A 17,204-nucleotide genomic window follows, 5' to 3' on the forward strand; every position below is an offset into this window, starting at 1 on the left:
TTTATTATAATTTAGAAACATTTCTTTGAACCCTTGTGTGGCGTTCTATAGGTTTTTGTATCATTTTTATTGAAATATGCTTACAAAGTGATGAACTATGATTCTTCAAGACCACTTGAAATCAACCCTAGGTTCTGTACTTGGGTATGTTTGATTGTAATTTTGACAAGAGACGTAGAATCTAAGGGCTATTTGCACATTCTGACTGCACGTATAGCCTCAGTTTTATTCAGCATGCACAAACAGACTTGGCTCCTTCAGTTATAACAGCTCCTGCCTCTCCATCTTCTCAGTGTGATGGTGACTGGCAGAGAAGCCTCTGAAGGAAGATGGAATAACTCAGCCCTGGTATGGGACTAGGCAAAAGGATACTCTTGCTTTGTTAAAGGCCAGATAGTGCCCAAGTTCAGGGTAAAAAGTGTTGCTGTGCTGGAGATCCCTGAGTGCTCAGAGACTCAGCATAGCTCTGTGCAGACTTTCTACTTAAGAGGAACTGATTGGAACTTCATGCATATTCTTGGGCATGCTTAGTATGACCTATCTCTCTAAAGCACAAGAGTGTAATTTCTACCTGTCAGCACCAAAAATGACTTACCCAGGGGCCTTCTGCTGCTCAAACCCACCTTGGCTAATTATTTGTTACTTATTCTGTCTGATGATCAATCATACAGTGCCTATTCTAACCTGCTAAACTTGTAGGACCTACCAGGTCTATCTGCAGAATTGAACGGAAACCCCTCCACTCACCATTGTTAGGATGTATAGAGCAAACTACCTTGGCAGGTCTGGACCAAGGTATGCTGCAGAGATCAGAGATCATACCATGCAGCACATATAACAAAAGAGATTTATAGAAGGGGAGTACAAGGCTATCTCAGAGTGGGAACATGAAAGAGACAGAGAGACAGAGAGACAGACAGAGAGAGACAGAGACAGAAAGACAGTGAGATAGCAAGAGTGAAAGAACCCAAGAGTAAGAGAGGGCTGTGATAGTGGGACTGTTAAAGGGTACACACATAACATTTGGTGACTGGTGATGCTGTCACGGAGTTGCTAACATTCCTCCTTTTTGTTAATTATAAAAGGTGAGGAAATAGGAAGAGGTAATAGTAAGGCAGGAATGGGGGTGCTGTGCTCTTTAGACGTCTTCCTGCTGTCTTGGGGCATTGACCTCTCTGGGGACCCAAGAAAGCTGGGATGCTGGCCAAGTCCTGGAAGAGCAGGCTATTTCACTTGGTGTCCAGACTCTGTGGGACCATCTGGTGCTAGGGACATTCAGGCAGCAGTTGGAGCAGTTTGTAAGGCTGGACCACCTGGGGCTAGCCTCTTTGAAGCTGTCGAAGATATAGATCTTGAGGGAACACGTGGAACTGGCAGGCTTCTGGAACAGATATGTATCTGGAGCAGAAGACAAAGTTGAGGGGTCTAGGGGGAATTTTTTTTTCTTAGGTGTACATTTGAAAATTTTAGGTCCATGGTTCTGGTAGCCTGGTAAGAGGAGTTCTAAGACCAGGGAAGGGTAGGGAGAGAGATCATACCCTCATGAACAGGAAGTGGGTGGGAAATTTAGGCTGCTGATTGACAGGAACATTTATCTGCAGTCCAATTGACTCACTAGAGGTGGAGTCAAGACGATGCCCTGAAGCTTGTAAGAATGTTTTAAGTGTAGAAAAAGATAAAAAGTTTCAGATATGTTAGTATTACCACTGTTTGTACTATGTATTGAAATACATTAGCAGAAAAGGTGATAAACCCACACCTTTGAGTCATTGTAGAAGCTTGGGGCACAAAATGATTCTGTGTGAAAAGCATGAACACTCTCCCCTCTACCCAGAAGAACGAGGGTCCATAGGTTAGACAGATGTTTTTAGCACAGTGAGAAGCACTTTTAAGTCTATCCTTAGAAGACAACCAAAGGAAACGGAAAATCCTGAACTTGTGACTATACTGGCAGTGAGTGCTTACCAGAGCTAGATTAATAGCTTGTCAGAACTCCACTAATCAGTGTTAAAGTTCTGAACTTTTGAAGTCTTAATGTAACAACCGCACAGAGAGGGAAAGAAATCAGAAAGGTTTTTTTCATTTTTATATACATTAAGACAATTTTTATACCTTTACAGATTGCATTTACATATCGTGGGACATCTCTTTAGACCTTCACAATGTAAGCTGTCATACCCGCAGTCCTTCTACAGACCTGGCCCCTCCTTTCCTATGAAAGCATTTACAGGAGTTACAGGTGGCTGATTACAGAGGGCAGTCGCTCTTATAAACTGAGTTTCTTTAAATAAAGGACTAATGAAAATTACATTAAGCCTGCTTTGTGAGTTTATCTCTTTTTAGACCTAGGAGCAAGGTAAACTGTGTCTAGATCTCATGTTAGCTCTAGGAAAGTGGGGCCTGAGGCTTGGTTTTTCCTTATGAAGAAAACTGAGAAGGCAGACGCCTTGGCTGCTGCTGTGCGCTGACAAGGCTATGCTAGCCTAGTTATCTACACAGTCAGAGATCTGTGGAGGATGAACCTCACCGGAGGAGGCAGGAAGTACAAAGCAGTCAGCTCTTGAATCTATTAAAAATGACAGGCTCACCCGCTGCCTGCCATCAGTCACCCTAGCTTCCTCCATGGACACTGGGGCAGGCCTCCAGGTTCCAGGGCAGCATCAGTCTTTGGCCACCAGGTTCTGAAGACTTGACAGGTTTTCCTGTGGAGCACTGGCCGGAGCACTGGCAAAGCGGAACAGTCAATTCTCCTGTGTCCTATTAGTCCACAGTTTGGACAGGGTCCTGGCAGCTGGTGAGGTGGTTTTTCATCCAGTGGTCAGCTTTGCCGCATTTAAAGCAAGCTCCAGGTTCTGTCCATCATCCTCTTTGGAGATATCCACCAGACATCGTCACCAGAGGTGCAGCAGGCTGCAGGAGCCAGAGAAGCACACAAATGCCCACCTTGAGAGCACAGCAGGCCAGACAGGAGCAGCAAAGAATTGGACTCCAGACTTTGGAACTAAATTCACAAACCAATGGTTGGTATATACCTTAGGACAGTTAGATTAGAGCTTGTTTCAGAGCAGGCACTGCAGGGGAGAACAGGTGTGTGCTGGGTGTGTACACACTGCGGTTGGCCTGTTCCTTTGCTTTTCCGGCTCCTGCTGTGTGGACTTGGACTCCCACTTTGCAACAAACTTACAGATCCATCAACTATAACTTAAAGATAGGTCATTTACAAGTCTGTGAAGGGCGTGGTGGGGAGGCAGGCAAAAGCAACAGAGATTGGAGCAGAGGAAAAAGAAATAGGAAATGGGGGACTTTTTTCTGTCCCCTGACCACTTGCTCAGCAGCATTTGGGTTGATTATCTAAGAGGTTGCTCACCAGGGTCAGATGACACACTAGATGTCTTAAGTCTGGCACTAGATGGAGCGGTCAGTGGCTCTGCAAGAGGCATCCAACAGGGGAACCAGGAGGTGGATAATGCAGTTCCCACGGAGGAATTGGGGCTTGTCTATCAATATAGGTATATACACAAGTAAAAAAGGGGGTCTATGCGAGGGACTGAAAGGGCAGGTGAGGAACAAGAGAGGGAAACCAAAGTTCACGTGACACGAAAGCAGGAAGAACTTTGACCAGAGGAAGGGGACCAGAAAGAGGAGTGATGGGAAGCCAGGATGAGGGTGGCTAAGAGGAAAGGACATATGCATCATGTGTATTCATGACACTCCCATGAAGAAACAAACCCCACTACTGTGTATGCTAACTGTAATTGTTTTAAAATGCAATTTAAAAATTCTCACTGGAGAATGGTGGGTCCAGAGATCCATGGCGGCAAAGCTACTGTTTCCAGAGTAGTGGACACAGAGTGGAGCTCTTTATTTCTTTTGCTTCTTGGATTTGTCAAGTGTTTGAAGGCTGTCAATAAAACAATAGACCTTTACTAAGCCCTCCAGTGAGTCTTAAGGTTTAGATGGAGAGGAAACATCCCAGGAACTACCCGGATCAGGAGCCACCTTACTGTAGGGAATGTGCGGAGGCTACAGTTCAGATGGAAGCCAACGTGGGATCCTCGGACTGCACAGACCCAGCCTTGCAGTGTGACTCCACACGGTCTCTAAGGGTGCTTGCACCTGTCTGCTGGCTTGCTGTACAGAAAGCTGGTGAGCGTGAGGGAGGGGGCTGCTGGAGTCTGGGCTGCAGCCGGGTAGCAGAGCCGGTGTGAGCTGCGCTGGGAACTGCGGTGCTGCGAGAGGGGAGCGGGGCAGCTGGAGCGGAGCGCGTCACGGGAGCGAAGAGACGCTGCACGGCCCTATAGGCGGAGACGCTCTGGCTCCAGCGGGAGCAGAGGTATAAAAGTGCTGCGAGCCGGGCGAGCGCCACCGAGGACCGAGGTGGGTGGCAGTCGGCACCATCAGGCTCCCTTGGCGTTTCGGAGTTTTCTCTGTGGTCCCGACTCTCCGGAGGATCTCGGTTGTCTCCCAAGTCGGAACCTGGCACGGTCCAGGTTCACTCGGAGGTCCGGGCTTCCTCTGTGCCCCGTGCCCCTCGCTCCCAGGCTCCCTCTGTGGTGTGGACTCCTCTAGCCCGGTGCGCTCAGCCCCTCGCACCCAGCCTCCAGGCACAGAGCCCGGCAGGGAGCTCAGCCCTTGTGCCTAGAGCTGCAGTGGCTGGACATGAAGGTTCCTCCTGTCCTGCTTCTCTTTCTTCTGTCCTCAGTGCGAGCTACTGAGCAACCGCAGGTCGTCACTGAGCATCCCAGCATGGAGGCAGCCCTGACCGGGCCCAACGCCTCCTCGCACTTCTGGGCCAACTACACTTTCTCTGACTGGCAGAACTTCGTGGGCAGGAGACGTTATGGGGCCGAGTCCCAGAACCCCACGGTGAAAGCACTGCTCATCGTGGCCTACTCATTCACCATCGTCTTCTCGCTCTTCGGTAATGTCCTGGTCTGTCATGTCATCTTCAAGAACCAGCGCATGCACTCGGCCACCAGCCTCTTCATTGTCAACCTGGCAGTGGCGGACATCATGATCACATTGCTCAACACGCCCTTCACTTTGGTAAGGAAAGGTCCTCCCGGGCTGTCTCTTCTCCTGAAGCATCTTTCTATCCTCGCTCCTTCTGACATTCTCTCTCTTCCAGGTCCTCCCCACCCTAGTCCTTCACCTGTTCTGCTTGGCCACCTCAGCCTTAGTTTGTGTTCCGGTCTAAATCCTGAGTCTCCTTTCTGTCCTGTCACTAATCAACCTTCCTTCCATCTCTCTCTCCCTCTTTCCTTTTTCTTTCATTCCCAAGCCAGAGTTTCTGCAGCTGGCAGCACTAATTCAATGAATCAAATGCCTGCAGTCGGCCCTAACAGACTGACCATTTCGTGTTTACCCTCCTTGCCACAGGTGTTTGGAAGTAGCAAACAGTAAATCAGGTCCCTGAAATGTTAGCAGAGGCTACTATCCTGAGCCTCTCTTCAGCGTGTGAAAAACCCACCTCCCACCCGGAGGGTGCTGCTGCTGGGTCTTTTGAGACAGCAACTGCTAGTTGCTGGAGTTTGAAATGTCTTTCTCTGTGCAAGTGGGCTAAGCTCTGTTCCCTCTGTGGCTTGTGCTGCGAGGGCTGGGACATTTGTGCAGGGGATGCAAGTGACTGCCTCTCTGGGCTTCTGCTATGTGGTGTTTACTGATGTTGTTTCTGTCCCTCAGTGACCAGGGAGCTCATGGATGGTTTGAAATTGAGGGTATGGCTGAGCAATCCAGTGCAGACAGCTCATCTCTACAGTGGAGTCATGCTCTTTTCAACTTAGGGAATAACTTGTTATTAAAGTTATTAGCCAAGCAGAATATCTCTCTATCTCCTATCTTTCCATCCACCCATCCATCCATCCATCCATCCATCCATCCATCCATCCATCCATCATCTATCTACCTCTCACACACAAACAATTGACAGACAAGATGACAGATCACTGTAAGTCCATTGGCCCATGTGAGGTCTTTCCAAATCTTCCATCTTCAAAGAATTCTCATTTTCTCTCCTATTCTTCCTTATAAGAACATCTCACATTTGGCAGATAAGGAAACCAAGGGGTAGAGGTCGTGTCCTTGTCCAAACCCACCTGCAGAATTAAGAGAACTTGATCTTTTCACTCAAGTATACTGTTGTGTCCACAAAGCCTCCAGCGGGATAGGGAATACTCTTGACCCATGTTCTGCTTCCACTGCTCTAAGACACCAACTTATCCTATTGTCCTTCAGCCTATACTAACCTATCAGTGATCATTTGGGGTCCTGTAGGCACTGGTCAGACCTAAGAGTCCCCCTGTGCCTCCTTGATGCTTAGAAAGGCTGCGTCATGACTCTCCGTAGCTCCTCCCTTGGCTTTTCTCAGAGGGTAAAGCTGGGGTGGGTCTTGGCTGTGAGCTGCAAGGCTCCAGGGTCTGGCCTTGTCACTGTTGTTTAGAGCCAGGCTGCAGGGCCAGATACACAACAGACACAAGAAGGGACAAAGAAGCAGAGACAACTGAGAGTTGAATGTCCAAGGGATGTCCTGTGAGAAGGGACTCTCTGCCCTTCCTACAGGACAAACTATAACAGCTAGGCTTTGAACCTGACCCATGGCATCTTCCCAGTCCAAACTCCTTTAAACTTCTATCCATCCATCCATCCATCCATCCATCCATCCATCCATCCATCCATCTAGGGTGTTGCCCTGTGTACACAGGTTGTGAGAACTGGGAGGGAGGGTCTTCAAATCCCTCAGCCTGTTCACGACAGCCTTCCCACTTGGGTGTGGCATTGCCTTTGGCTGCTTGGTGATGGTAACCTGCTCCGGGGCCCCTCTCCCCAGCAACTGTACTCACTGCAGTCAGCATGAAGACGGGCTCTGATCACTGAGATAACAAACAGTGGCTGATGGTTCCCATGACAGAGGCATGCAGACAGTGTAGTGGAGCTGGAAGGAGGCCGACGACCTTCATTGTAACCCCCGGGGGGTGGTGGTGGGGGGAGGCAAGAGCTGGATCTCCTGGGTTGAGATTAGTGCTCAGTACACACAGCACAGAGAGAGCAGGGAGAGCAAAAGAGAGGGGCCCCTGAAGTTCACCTTGTATTGAGGAAGCACGGAGTGGCTGGGGGAAGCTGAGGTGGGTCAGAAAGAGAGGCTGGGCCAGGTATCAGGCCTGGGACCTCCTGCAGCCTCTGTCTGGGTGAGTCTCACTTGCCAGCAGCAGTGTTCCACCGGAACAGCATGAAGGCAAGATCCGGAGAGAAGAGGGGACTTCTGGGAGGTGGTGCTGGCCCATCAGAAGCTTAGGTTTGCTCACTTGCTGAATGTAGGTGCAGGCAGAGGGGTTGAAGATGCCTTTCTCTGTAGCCTCCATGGCTCCTCCGAGCCATAGAAAAAAGCCCTGGATCTTCTTCTCCTTGTGGAGATATAGCCAGACTTGACCCACCTTTCCTGTACACACCAGACAAACACCCCACTCCTTAGTTCTCAACAGGCCCTGATCCAGGGTTGATGGCTTTTATCCCAGTCTCCACATATGTGAGTCTTGCTCCTCTTAAACACCCCCTTGTGCAGTCGTAATGGCAATTTAGAGGCTACGTATGGCATGTTGTACCTGCCCTACATCTGTTTTCTATCATGTATGATTTCTATAACCACATGTGAAATGGGGTGAAGGCTTAGAGACCCTACCGTGGGCATCCGCGCCTATGCTGAGGACAGTGTGCTCTGTGATTCAGCACACGCCGGGAAGATTTCCTTGCTGGGAAGGCTGCGAAGCTTCCTGAGAGGATGCGCCTCAGGTACCAATGAGAGGCAGAACTGTGTCCGTCAAGGCTGGCCCATTCTCTGATCTGTCTCTCACCTTCCTTTCTACTCAGACGACAGCGGGAAATGGCAAAAATCTCGGCTGTAAATCCAGGTAGTTTGAGTCCTTCTGTCCTGCTGGATTGCTGTTTCGTATCTGCTGTCAGTCAGTCCCTTCCTGTGCCCATTTCACTCCCACCTGGTGGCCTATCCTCCCTGGAACAGACATGCCTTGGTCAGAATTGATGCCCCATTTCTCCTGGGCACAAGACATTCCTCACAGGAGCTGCTCCAGGCCTGTGTAGGCATTCAGCCCTATATAGTGCTGAGGGAGGCCCTTGTCTTCCCCAAGGGTCCCATTTCTCCCCACTGTAACTTTCACCTTTCCAGGTTTTTCTGCCCAGGTTGATCAGCTGCAATATTGGCATAGACATGGGGCTGGGGTGTATGTAGTTCAGTAAGAGATCACTTACACACCATGTATGGGCTCTGCGTTGGATCACTTACACACACGCACATGCACACGCACATGCATACGCACATGCCCACGTACACATGCACGTGCACACACACGCACACACCTCTTCTAAGCACAGTGGACATGTTTTCTCACAAGACCATGTTCCATTCAACCAAGAGAGAATATTACTACACTTCAAAATGCCAGCTTCCCATTTCTAAAAATCACATTTTTAACAATTTGCTGGGCAATTTCTCCCATCTTTACAGATTTTATCATAAGCCGTTCCAGGTAGAGATTTTGAAGCCAGTTTCTAAAAATGGGAAACCTGAGGTTAAAGGCGTTTATTGGCTAAGGCTGCATGGCACTAAATAGAGATGGAAATGCCACCCCAGAGCCCGAGTTCTTCCCACGTTCTCCTGATACCTGATGGCCCAGGGCCATGACTGGGGTTTGGTGAACGGAATGGAGAAAAATAGGTTATGCTGGGGAAAACCATGTGGTCCCTGGCAGCTGGAAGATTTCTTGGCTGAGAGAGCTGAAAAGTCTCCTGAAGAGGTATTCTTCAAAGACAATTGAGAGATGGAACTGGTACCAGGCAAGGCCTATTAATTCTGTCTGTTCCCAACGTCTGTATTTTACCCACAGGTCCGCTTTGTGAACAGCACATGGGTGTTTGGGAAGGGCATGTGTCATGTCAGTCGCTTTGCTCAGTACTGTTCTCTACATGTCTCAGCACTGACTCTGACAGCTATCGCAGTGGACCGCCACCAGGTGAGAGCACCTGTCCCCAGCAGCATGCTCCCATCTCCGTCTATGCCTGGCTGGCTGGTGGGAATACTGCCACCACGGTCTGTAGGGAATACTCTCAGGACAGTGACTCATTCAGTCCCGCTGACAGCGTGTGTGCTTGCCTCCTTGTTGATCAATTTGGGCAAGGACACAAGAGATGTTAAACTCTTTGGTAGTTGCAAATGGCTATTTGCATTTTGTTGTTGAAGGGAAGGCTCTCTGCTGGTTCCCATCGCGGAACGTAAGGAATTATTTTGGTAGTAGAAAAGCAAACACAGAAAATCACAGATGGGAATAAAGAAGCAGATGCAGATAACTGCAGGTCAGAGAGGGCTTAGGTGGGACACGGAGAGTCTCTGGCCCAGACAGTGTAGTAGGAACACACACCAGTGTACTGCTAGCAGGAGAGGTGGGCTGTTAGCACAGGAGTGAGCATATGGGGTGTTGCCCCATGGGTGGTAGGCACTCAAAGAGGACCCAAGGTCATCCCTTTTGGAAGAGGCCAACTCTGGGCCCAGGTATATTGCACCCACAAACTCCATAAGCACATATTGCTGAGTGGTTTTCAACCTTCTTAATGTGTGACCCTTTAATGCAGTTTCTCATGTTGTGGTGACCTCCAGCCATAAAATCATGTTGTTGCTACTTCATAACTATAGTGCTGCCAGTGAGCAGTGTCTCAGTTTCTAAGGTCATCAGAACCATGTGTTTTCTGATGGTCGTGACCCACAGGTTGAAAACCTTGAGAACCACCGGATTAGACCATATTAAAAAGTAAGAGTCAGGTTCAGAAATGCGCACGCTTTGCCATGATCATGTGACCAAGAATGATCACATTAGGTCCAGCATGTGTCTAGCTCCAAGATCAAGCTCTTATTGCTAGAGTGTCCTGCACTGTGATGATTTAAACAGACCTACAAAGCAAGTATCCTCCAGATAAAGAACCAATGTTTGCTCTGAGAGGACCCAAGAAGCATGATACGGCCCAATAGAGAACTGGCTCCAAAGACCCACACTCAAAGTCCCCATTCAATGTGAGGAATGGCTTTCAAGTAAAAATAAATGTTCAAAGTGGACAGAGCTGCCAAGGACACAGTGTCCCATGTCACCAGCCACATCTAAGTGCATCTGGTGACAGCTTGAAAAGAGTGTTCCTGAAGGAATTTACACATTGGTTGAGGGATGGACTGCCCAAATTTGAGATCGCTCTATTTCCAAACTGCCTTGATCATGTTAGAATCAGGTCTTCCCATAGCACAGGTATGCCACAACCCGCTGAGGAAAGTTTGCACACAACTGTTCCTTACCTCTGGTTAGTCTCCACCAATTCCATCAGAGATCTGGAGAACCTCTGCCCCAGGAACGAGTCTCACATTATTTAAGCTTCTTAGAAGAGTTGATTGGCTAAAACACAATATCAATTCCAAGACACATTTTGGCTCCATGTCTGCGATATAGGTTCCCTTTGAAGTGCATGGAAATCAGTCTGGGTTGGAATTTAGTAATGGGTTTAGTGGGTGGCATCAAATCAGCCACCCACTCTTCTTGCAGTGGGTGACAAGCGATTGCTCCTTATGGTCAGAACCCTCTATACCGTCCAGGGTCTGGAACTACAGAAGATGGTCAGGCCTCGAGGAGATGGGGGCGAGCTCAGGTCCCCTTCTGTCACCTTTGTACCCTCCTCACTCTGCCCTGCTCTTTTCACTTGCAAGAGGCCTTGGGACTTCCAGGAGTCACAGAGTCTACATGACACCCTCTTCCCACCCCTGGAGGTGAGCTGCTGTGGTAGGGGTGACCTCCATTTAACTCCTTGACTGCCTAGTGCCATGCGGGCATCACCAGGGAAAGTAAAGGGTACACAGCCTTTAATAAACAAGACCTGGGCTCTTACCTGCTTTCACCCTCAGCTGTGAGACCTTCACGTGTTTTCTAGGTCATCATGCATCCACTGAAGCCTCGGATCTCCATCACCAAGGGTGTCATATATATTGCTGTCATCTGGGTCATGGCTACCTTCTTCTCTCTGCCACATGCCATCTGCCAGAAACTGTTTACCTTCAAGTACAGGTGAGAAGTGTTAGTTGGAGTAGCCTGGGGCTCAAGGGAGAGTGTACCATGCTGACCTCCAGAATAGACCTGGCCCACAGTCACTGGGACTAAACAGGAGCCCCCTCTGGATGTGACTCTCGCTGTCGAGCGCACGTGCCTCATGAGCTGTTCTTGCCAGTTCTCATCCTGTCTCGTGGCCCATGCTGAGTCCCTGCATCCTCTTTTCAACCCACCCTTGCTTTCTAGTCCGTTTGCAAGGGCAAGGCAGTAGTTACCAGGTTCTGCCACCAGGGAGTGTGTGCTCACACAGATAACCACTCAGCCCTGTTTAAAATAAGCAAGAATTCCCTGCTCGCAGAACTTAGAAAGAAAATAAGCATGAGTATATGCTTCTGAGGCAGGATTCCCTATCCCCCCACTACCCAGTTTGATCCTTAACATATGCTCCTACCAAATGGTAAACTCCTTCTTTCAAACACTCAGTTAAAAACAACAACAGAACCCACACCTACTTCATAATCGCCTTTCTCCATGGCAGACTGCACAGAAGGAAGAGCGATCTCACTTTGAACTCATGATCTCTCTGAGTCGATCCCTAACTCTGCCTCCACACTGCAAACCTGCAGTACACATTCACCAACAGTGAACCAAGGAGGGAACTTTGAGTGGTTTTGTCATCTTACAGCTTTCCCCTGGGAAACAGCTGCCTCCTCCTTCCGTTTCTAGAAAGAATGTGTAAGGAAGCTAGTAAGGCCTGGACAGGGCTAGAGGCATGTGTACTGTACCACCTGCTCTCCTGACCTTCCATCTGTTTTAATGGTTGCTCTTTGGGGTGAGCACTGATTACAAAGGGGACTCAAGAAAGAGCTGGTTTCCTAAGCAGGGACATCGCTGTTTCATTCCTTCATTGATCCGTTCATTCATCATTCATTCATTCATTCATTCATTGAATATCTGTGGACCCACTGTGTCCAAAAGGTAATGCCAGGTTTAGGGGACACAGAGTCTGGAGTCTTCCTGACCTCTATAAAATGTTCCATGGAGAGTGAAGCATGATGGGATGCTTAGGCTGCATACCAAAAAGGCTGTGACAGATTGCCCAGCCTTAGGTAGGGAGGCCAGCATTCCTCCATAGGACATGGTAATACTGACACCCTCACTCATAGCCAGTCATCTTCCTTCCTCCTCTACCCCCCAACCCCTGGCTCAGTGAGGACATTGTGCGCTCCCTCTGCCTGCCGGACTTCCCGGAGCCAGCTGACCTCTTCTGGAAGTATCTGGACCTGGCCACCTTCATCCTGCTCTACCTACTTCCACTCTTCATTATCTCAGTGGCCTATGCTCGTGTGGCCAAGAAGCTGTGGCTCTGTAACACCATTGGCGACGTGACCACAGAGCAGTACCTCGCCCTGCGACGCAAGAAGAAGACCACCGTGAAGATGCTGGTGCTTGTGGTAGTCCTCTTTGCCCTCTGCTGGTTCCCTCTCAACTGCTATGTCCTCCTCTTGTCCAGCAAGGCCATCCACACCAACAATGCCCTCTACTTTGCCTTCCACTGGTTTGCCATGAGCAGTACTTGTTATAACCCCTTCATCTACTGCTGGCTCAATGAGAACTTTAGGGTTGAGCTTAAGGCATTGCTGAGCATGTGCCAAAGGCCACCCAAGCCGCAGGAAGACAGGCTACCCTCCCCAGTTCCTTCCTTCAGGGTGGCATGGACAGAGAAGAGCCATGGTCGGAGGGCTCCACTACCTAATCACCACTTGCCCTCTTCCCAGATCCAGTCTGGGAAGACAGATCTGTCATCTGTGGAACCCGTTGTGGCCATGAGTTAGGGAAAGCTGGAAGTTGGTGGGGGAGGGTTCTTTCCTCTCACAATTGACCAGACACTAACAGAGTTGGAAAGTAACACAGAAGCAGTGAGATGCTTGGGTTCCTAGGAACCTGTCCAGCCCCATCTGATTTGCAAACTTTCTAGAAGATGCCATGAGGTGGTGTGTGTAGATCTTTGAGCAAGAGCTCTGGAAACCACCTCAGCTTCAACAGAGGCTGGTCCAGTCAACCACCTCCAATTGTGTAGCATCTGCCACCTTGCCCTTCCTACTGCTGAGCAACCACAGGGGGACTTGAGCCATACTATTGGTGGGCCTGCCCCACATGCTCAGAAAAGAACAGGCACAAAGGCTTTCTGAAGTCATTGGAACAGGAATAATCACACAGCTTCAGTGACCTTGGCTCTATCCATGACCAGACAGGACCCATTTTGGCTTCTTAAAAACAAAGAGAAATTAGTATTGCCACTTTGAAAAGTTCAGAAAAGTAAAGAAATGAGTTCAGCCCTCAATTTGTAAAAAAAGGAAAAAAGAAAAAAAAAAGAAAAAGAAAGAAAAAAGCCTGTTAATATGCTGTAAATTTATCTGTAGCTTTGCCTTCTGTGTGTGTACATTTGTACTTTTAAAATCCTGAACTACACGTGTCCATGTAGATTGTAATAATTAGCAAGAAACTGGAATATATCAGAGTATTATTGAATTCCTCCGTAATGAATGGGGCCCCTCAGTAAATGAGAATAGAAGGGAGAGGAGAGGAGAGCAAGGTGAGGGTCAACTCTGTCTTGTAACTAGCGATGGGTGGGGCCTAGCCCCACCCTAAGTGGTTACTACCAAGATGAGCAGCACACAGGAGAGCTGGGTGGTAGGAGCCCTTCCCCTGACCTCCAGAAACAAGAAGGGGTGAACCACTGTTCCTTTTTAATGGACAATGAGAGCCTTGCTTTCCAATAAGCTGGAAATAATTGTGCTTAGACACCTCATCTGCCCAAGCTGTCTAGACAGGGCATTTTTCTGTTGTCTGAATGATGAAAAAAAATTTTTCACACCAGTTCCTGAGAGAAGATTTCCCTGTCTACATCACTTGAGAAATTCATGTGTCATTTTTTCAAAACTTACCGGCTTCTTAAAGCAACTTTAGGCCTTAAGGGCCCCTTTGTCAGAGAAATCTCATTCCAGGTAGCCAGCAATTTCATCACCTTCCATATGGTATTGCTGACTCGCAGCATCACCCATTGACAGATGTGTCAGGCAGAACCGACTCTACACCCAAGCCCAGAGCGGTGGCTGCCATTGTACTAGCTTCAGATTCCCATCTCCTCACAGAGCTGTCATGGAGACAAAGCGTCTTTGTGGAGCTGAGAGGGAAACTGAGGCTTGAGGGAAAAGAGGCTCATCCAAGACTCATTTAGAACTCTCAGTTGGTAACTGAAGCACCAATTGGTTAAGCCTGATTTGGTAACAAACCTAGGGGTTTTCTTAAACTAATCAATCCATGGGAGTGTTAGAAAATTTCCAAAATTAAAAAAAGTCATCTACAGAACAGCAGATTTTTAAAGAAAAATGTCTTGGTGAGGGTAGAAGGAGATTTCCAAATATAAAGTGAGTTTTTGAGGCCACAGCTTCTGCAACTGTCCTGATCTCTGTAATGTCAGCTGGTACCTGTGAGTTGCATCTTTCCTATGGCCAAGGAGAGTCAGCCTGAGGACAGGTAGCTGCAGCACACAGTGTGTCTTCCCCAGAGAACTGTGGAAAGAGCTTCAGTCACACCTCCCTAAGGAGAGCTGAAGATAGTGCCCTGTCACAGAGTAGGCCCTCAGGGCCGCATCTCCTGTTGGTCCCTGTCTGCTCCCTTCCCCATATTCTCTGTATGCATCTGAGCAGATGTAACTGGTAACAGTGACTGTGGTCTTTGTGAAGCCTGAGTTTTTCCAATATGCTCTAAAGTGTGCTTTATTGTAAGTCACTGTAAGCGCAATAAAACCTCTTCTCTGTGTGCAGGCTGTGCTTCTTGGCCTGGTGGCCATGTCACAGATGGTAACCTTTAAACGGGGGATTAGCATGAATCATATGAGGAGGGAACAGAGAATCTCCTTGCGAAGCCCAGGATTTTATCTTAGAAAGTCTCGGTGCAGTGTAGGTGAAGAGAGCGTGGAGAGACCTCCGACTCCTCATCAGGAGCTGCCGTGTGCCCTCCTTGTGTGTCCTCCTTGGTGGTGGTACACTTGTGATGTAGGCTTGAACCCTGAGCTATGCTTGTCCTTGGTGATTTGGGAGGAAACAAAGTTGCTGGAGCCCGGAGGCCTCTCAATAGCAGAATCCCGTAGACACAGCCTCCTCTGCGTGTGCTGTGACTGATGCTGTACCAGGCCTGGAATGCCACCGTAGAGAATAACCTGATGCCATTTCATGCAACTGCTAAAGTCAGTTTTAAAGACAGATGTAAATGAGGGTGATTTGACAAGCCAGAAGAAAATTTGAAAGAAACACAAGAGATGAGAGATGGGAACTCAGGCTTGTGGATATTTCCTCATGTCGTCAATATCAGAGCCTTCACGATCATGACCTCAGCCTCCCTGCCTTCTCTGGATGTCAGTATTTCTCAGAGGAGGAAACCAAGCCTCCGCAAACTTAAATAGTTTTCTAAAAATCACAGTCTAAACTGAAAAATATTACCTAGGAGGTCAAGTTCTGTGACAGCATAAAAAAAAAAATCCTATGTTTTAATTTTAATCCAGTATTCTCCAAATTTTCTTGATGGAAAGGTTTTACTTGGGTGATAAATTATGTTAGCAACCCTAAAAACTAGGGCTTGACTTACATATTTTCCAAAATTCTAGGGTGAGTCTTAATACCGCTACAGATCAGGGGTCAATGAATCAGGAGTTAGGCAGCATGACCAGGCAAAATTATTTACTCATTGCTGTGAGAACTTGGCAACTTGCCAAGGTCAGGAGCCGTCCTGAACCTCAAGGTTCTAGGGATGCTTGGAAAGATACAAATCTACCATTGCCAGTCTGATCATGTTGAGACTTTTCACTAAGACCTCCATGGTGGCGAGAGCCTGTGGAGCACTGGGTGTGTGTATCTATGAAGGTGTTTCCAGAGAGGATTTACTGTGGAAGAAAGATCCACTCTGTTGGTGGATTAGTATAATCCCTTGGATGGGGGAACTGAACTGATTACAGAGAGGAAAGGAGAAAGCTATTGGAGTGCCAGCGTTCCCCCTTCTCTGCTTCCTGGTCGGTCTGCTGAGATGAGACCAAGTAGCTCTCACCACCTTGGAGCAATGTGCTGCCAAGCCTTTGCCACTTTCATGAGCTATATACAAAAACCATGAGCCAAGAGAAAGCCTTCCTTAAATTATTGGTATCAAGTTGTGGGGCAATGGGCTATGCACAGACAGCCTGGTCCAGTCGAGCTGAGGTCTTGAATCCTGTGGGACCCGGTGGGTGGTAATTTCCACCTACATGGGAAGGTAGGAGTTAGATCATGTCTCCTGGACCTCCGGCTCCTGTCGAAGTTATTGCCCCGCCCCCACAGCCCCCACAAGAGAAGCATGTGGCTATGTAGTCACATATACAATGTCCTGAGCTTCTGGCATTCTGGCTAGACTCCTCCCCACAGTTACCTAGCAACAGCAAGATAGTAGCCCACTATAAGAGGGGCTGCTTGGCCCCTCCTCACTCTCTTTAAGCTCTCTTACTCTCTAGCCTTTCTTCTCTCTCTTTCTCTTCCCCCTTCTCTCCTCGTCTCCATGGCCGGCCTCTCCCTCTCTCTTTCTACCTTCTCCCTTCCCCCTGCCTTTCTACAATAAAGCTCTAAAACTATAGACTGTCTCTAATCATGAAGGCCCACTGTGCTTGAACGATGGGATAGGTTTTCTCTTAATGAGCCGTGTCTAACCTCCTGCCAGGAGGCCTTCCTATGCTGCAGCCACAGACGGGACTAAGTACTCTCGCCTGTGTGGGAACCACCCAGCGCCCCCTCTCCCTCTGCCCTCTTCCTTTATCTCCGAGCTGAGTTCCGCCCCCAGGGGCTCCTATTCTGTTCTCAGCTTCTCTGCCATATCCAGCGTGGGATGCTGGAGACTGGGAACCTGGTACCTGGGGCTGCCCCTGTCCACCACTCGCCGTGTGGCGTCCATGGCCTAACACATCCAGATGCCCACCCGGGGCCATGTGGAAAGTGTCCAGCAGTCCTCCCATGTCCGCCCATCCAGAACACAGAAACTCTGGCGGGACATGGGCACTCTCTCCTACTCCCCTATTCCCCACATACCCAC

The 17,204-nt window shown here is 48.7% G+C and overlaps 1 protein-coding gene across 4 annotated transcripts; it reads left to right on the forward strand.

Annotated features, from left to right (window-relative positions):
- Nucleotides 1–4,005: 4,005 nt before the first annotated feature.
- Nucleotides 4,006–14,915, forward strand: Gpr83 (G protein-coupled receptor 83). Of its 4 annotated transcripts, none has more exons than XM_030244058.1 (5): nt 4,006–5,046; nt 8,898–9,023; nt 10,643–10,813; nt 10,975–11,108; nt 12,301–14,915. In XM_030244058.1, exons 1-5 carry the CDS (start codon nt 4,660–4,662, stop codon nt 12,923–12,925), a joined length of 1,443 nt encoding a protein of 480 aa, XP_030099918.1. In that variant the 5' UTR covers nt 4,006–4,659; the 3' UTR covers nt 12,926–14,915. The 4 variants fall into 4 exon arrangements, with proteins under 4 accessions (XP_030099918.1, XP_006510080.1, NP_034417.1 ...); XM_006510017.3 differs by having other exon boundaries at nt 10,754–10,813; NM_010287.3 differs by lacking the exon at nt 10,643–10,813 and having other exon boundaries at nt 4,336–5,046.
- The last annotated feature ends 2,289 nt before the right edge of the window (nt 14,916–17,204 follow it).

This window comes from Mus musculus, chromosome 9, assembly GCF_000001635.26.
Source record: "Mus musculus strain C57BL/6J chromosome 9, GRCm38.p6 C57BL/6J".
NCBI lineage: Eukaryota > Metazoa > Chordata > Mammalia > Rodentia > Muridae > Mus > Mus musculus.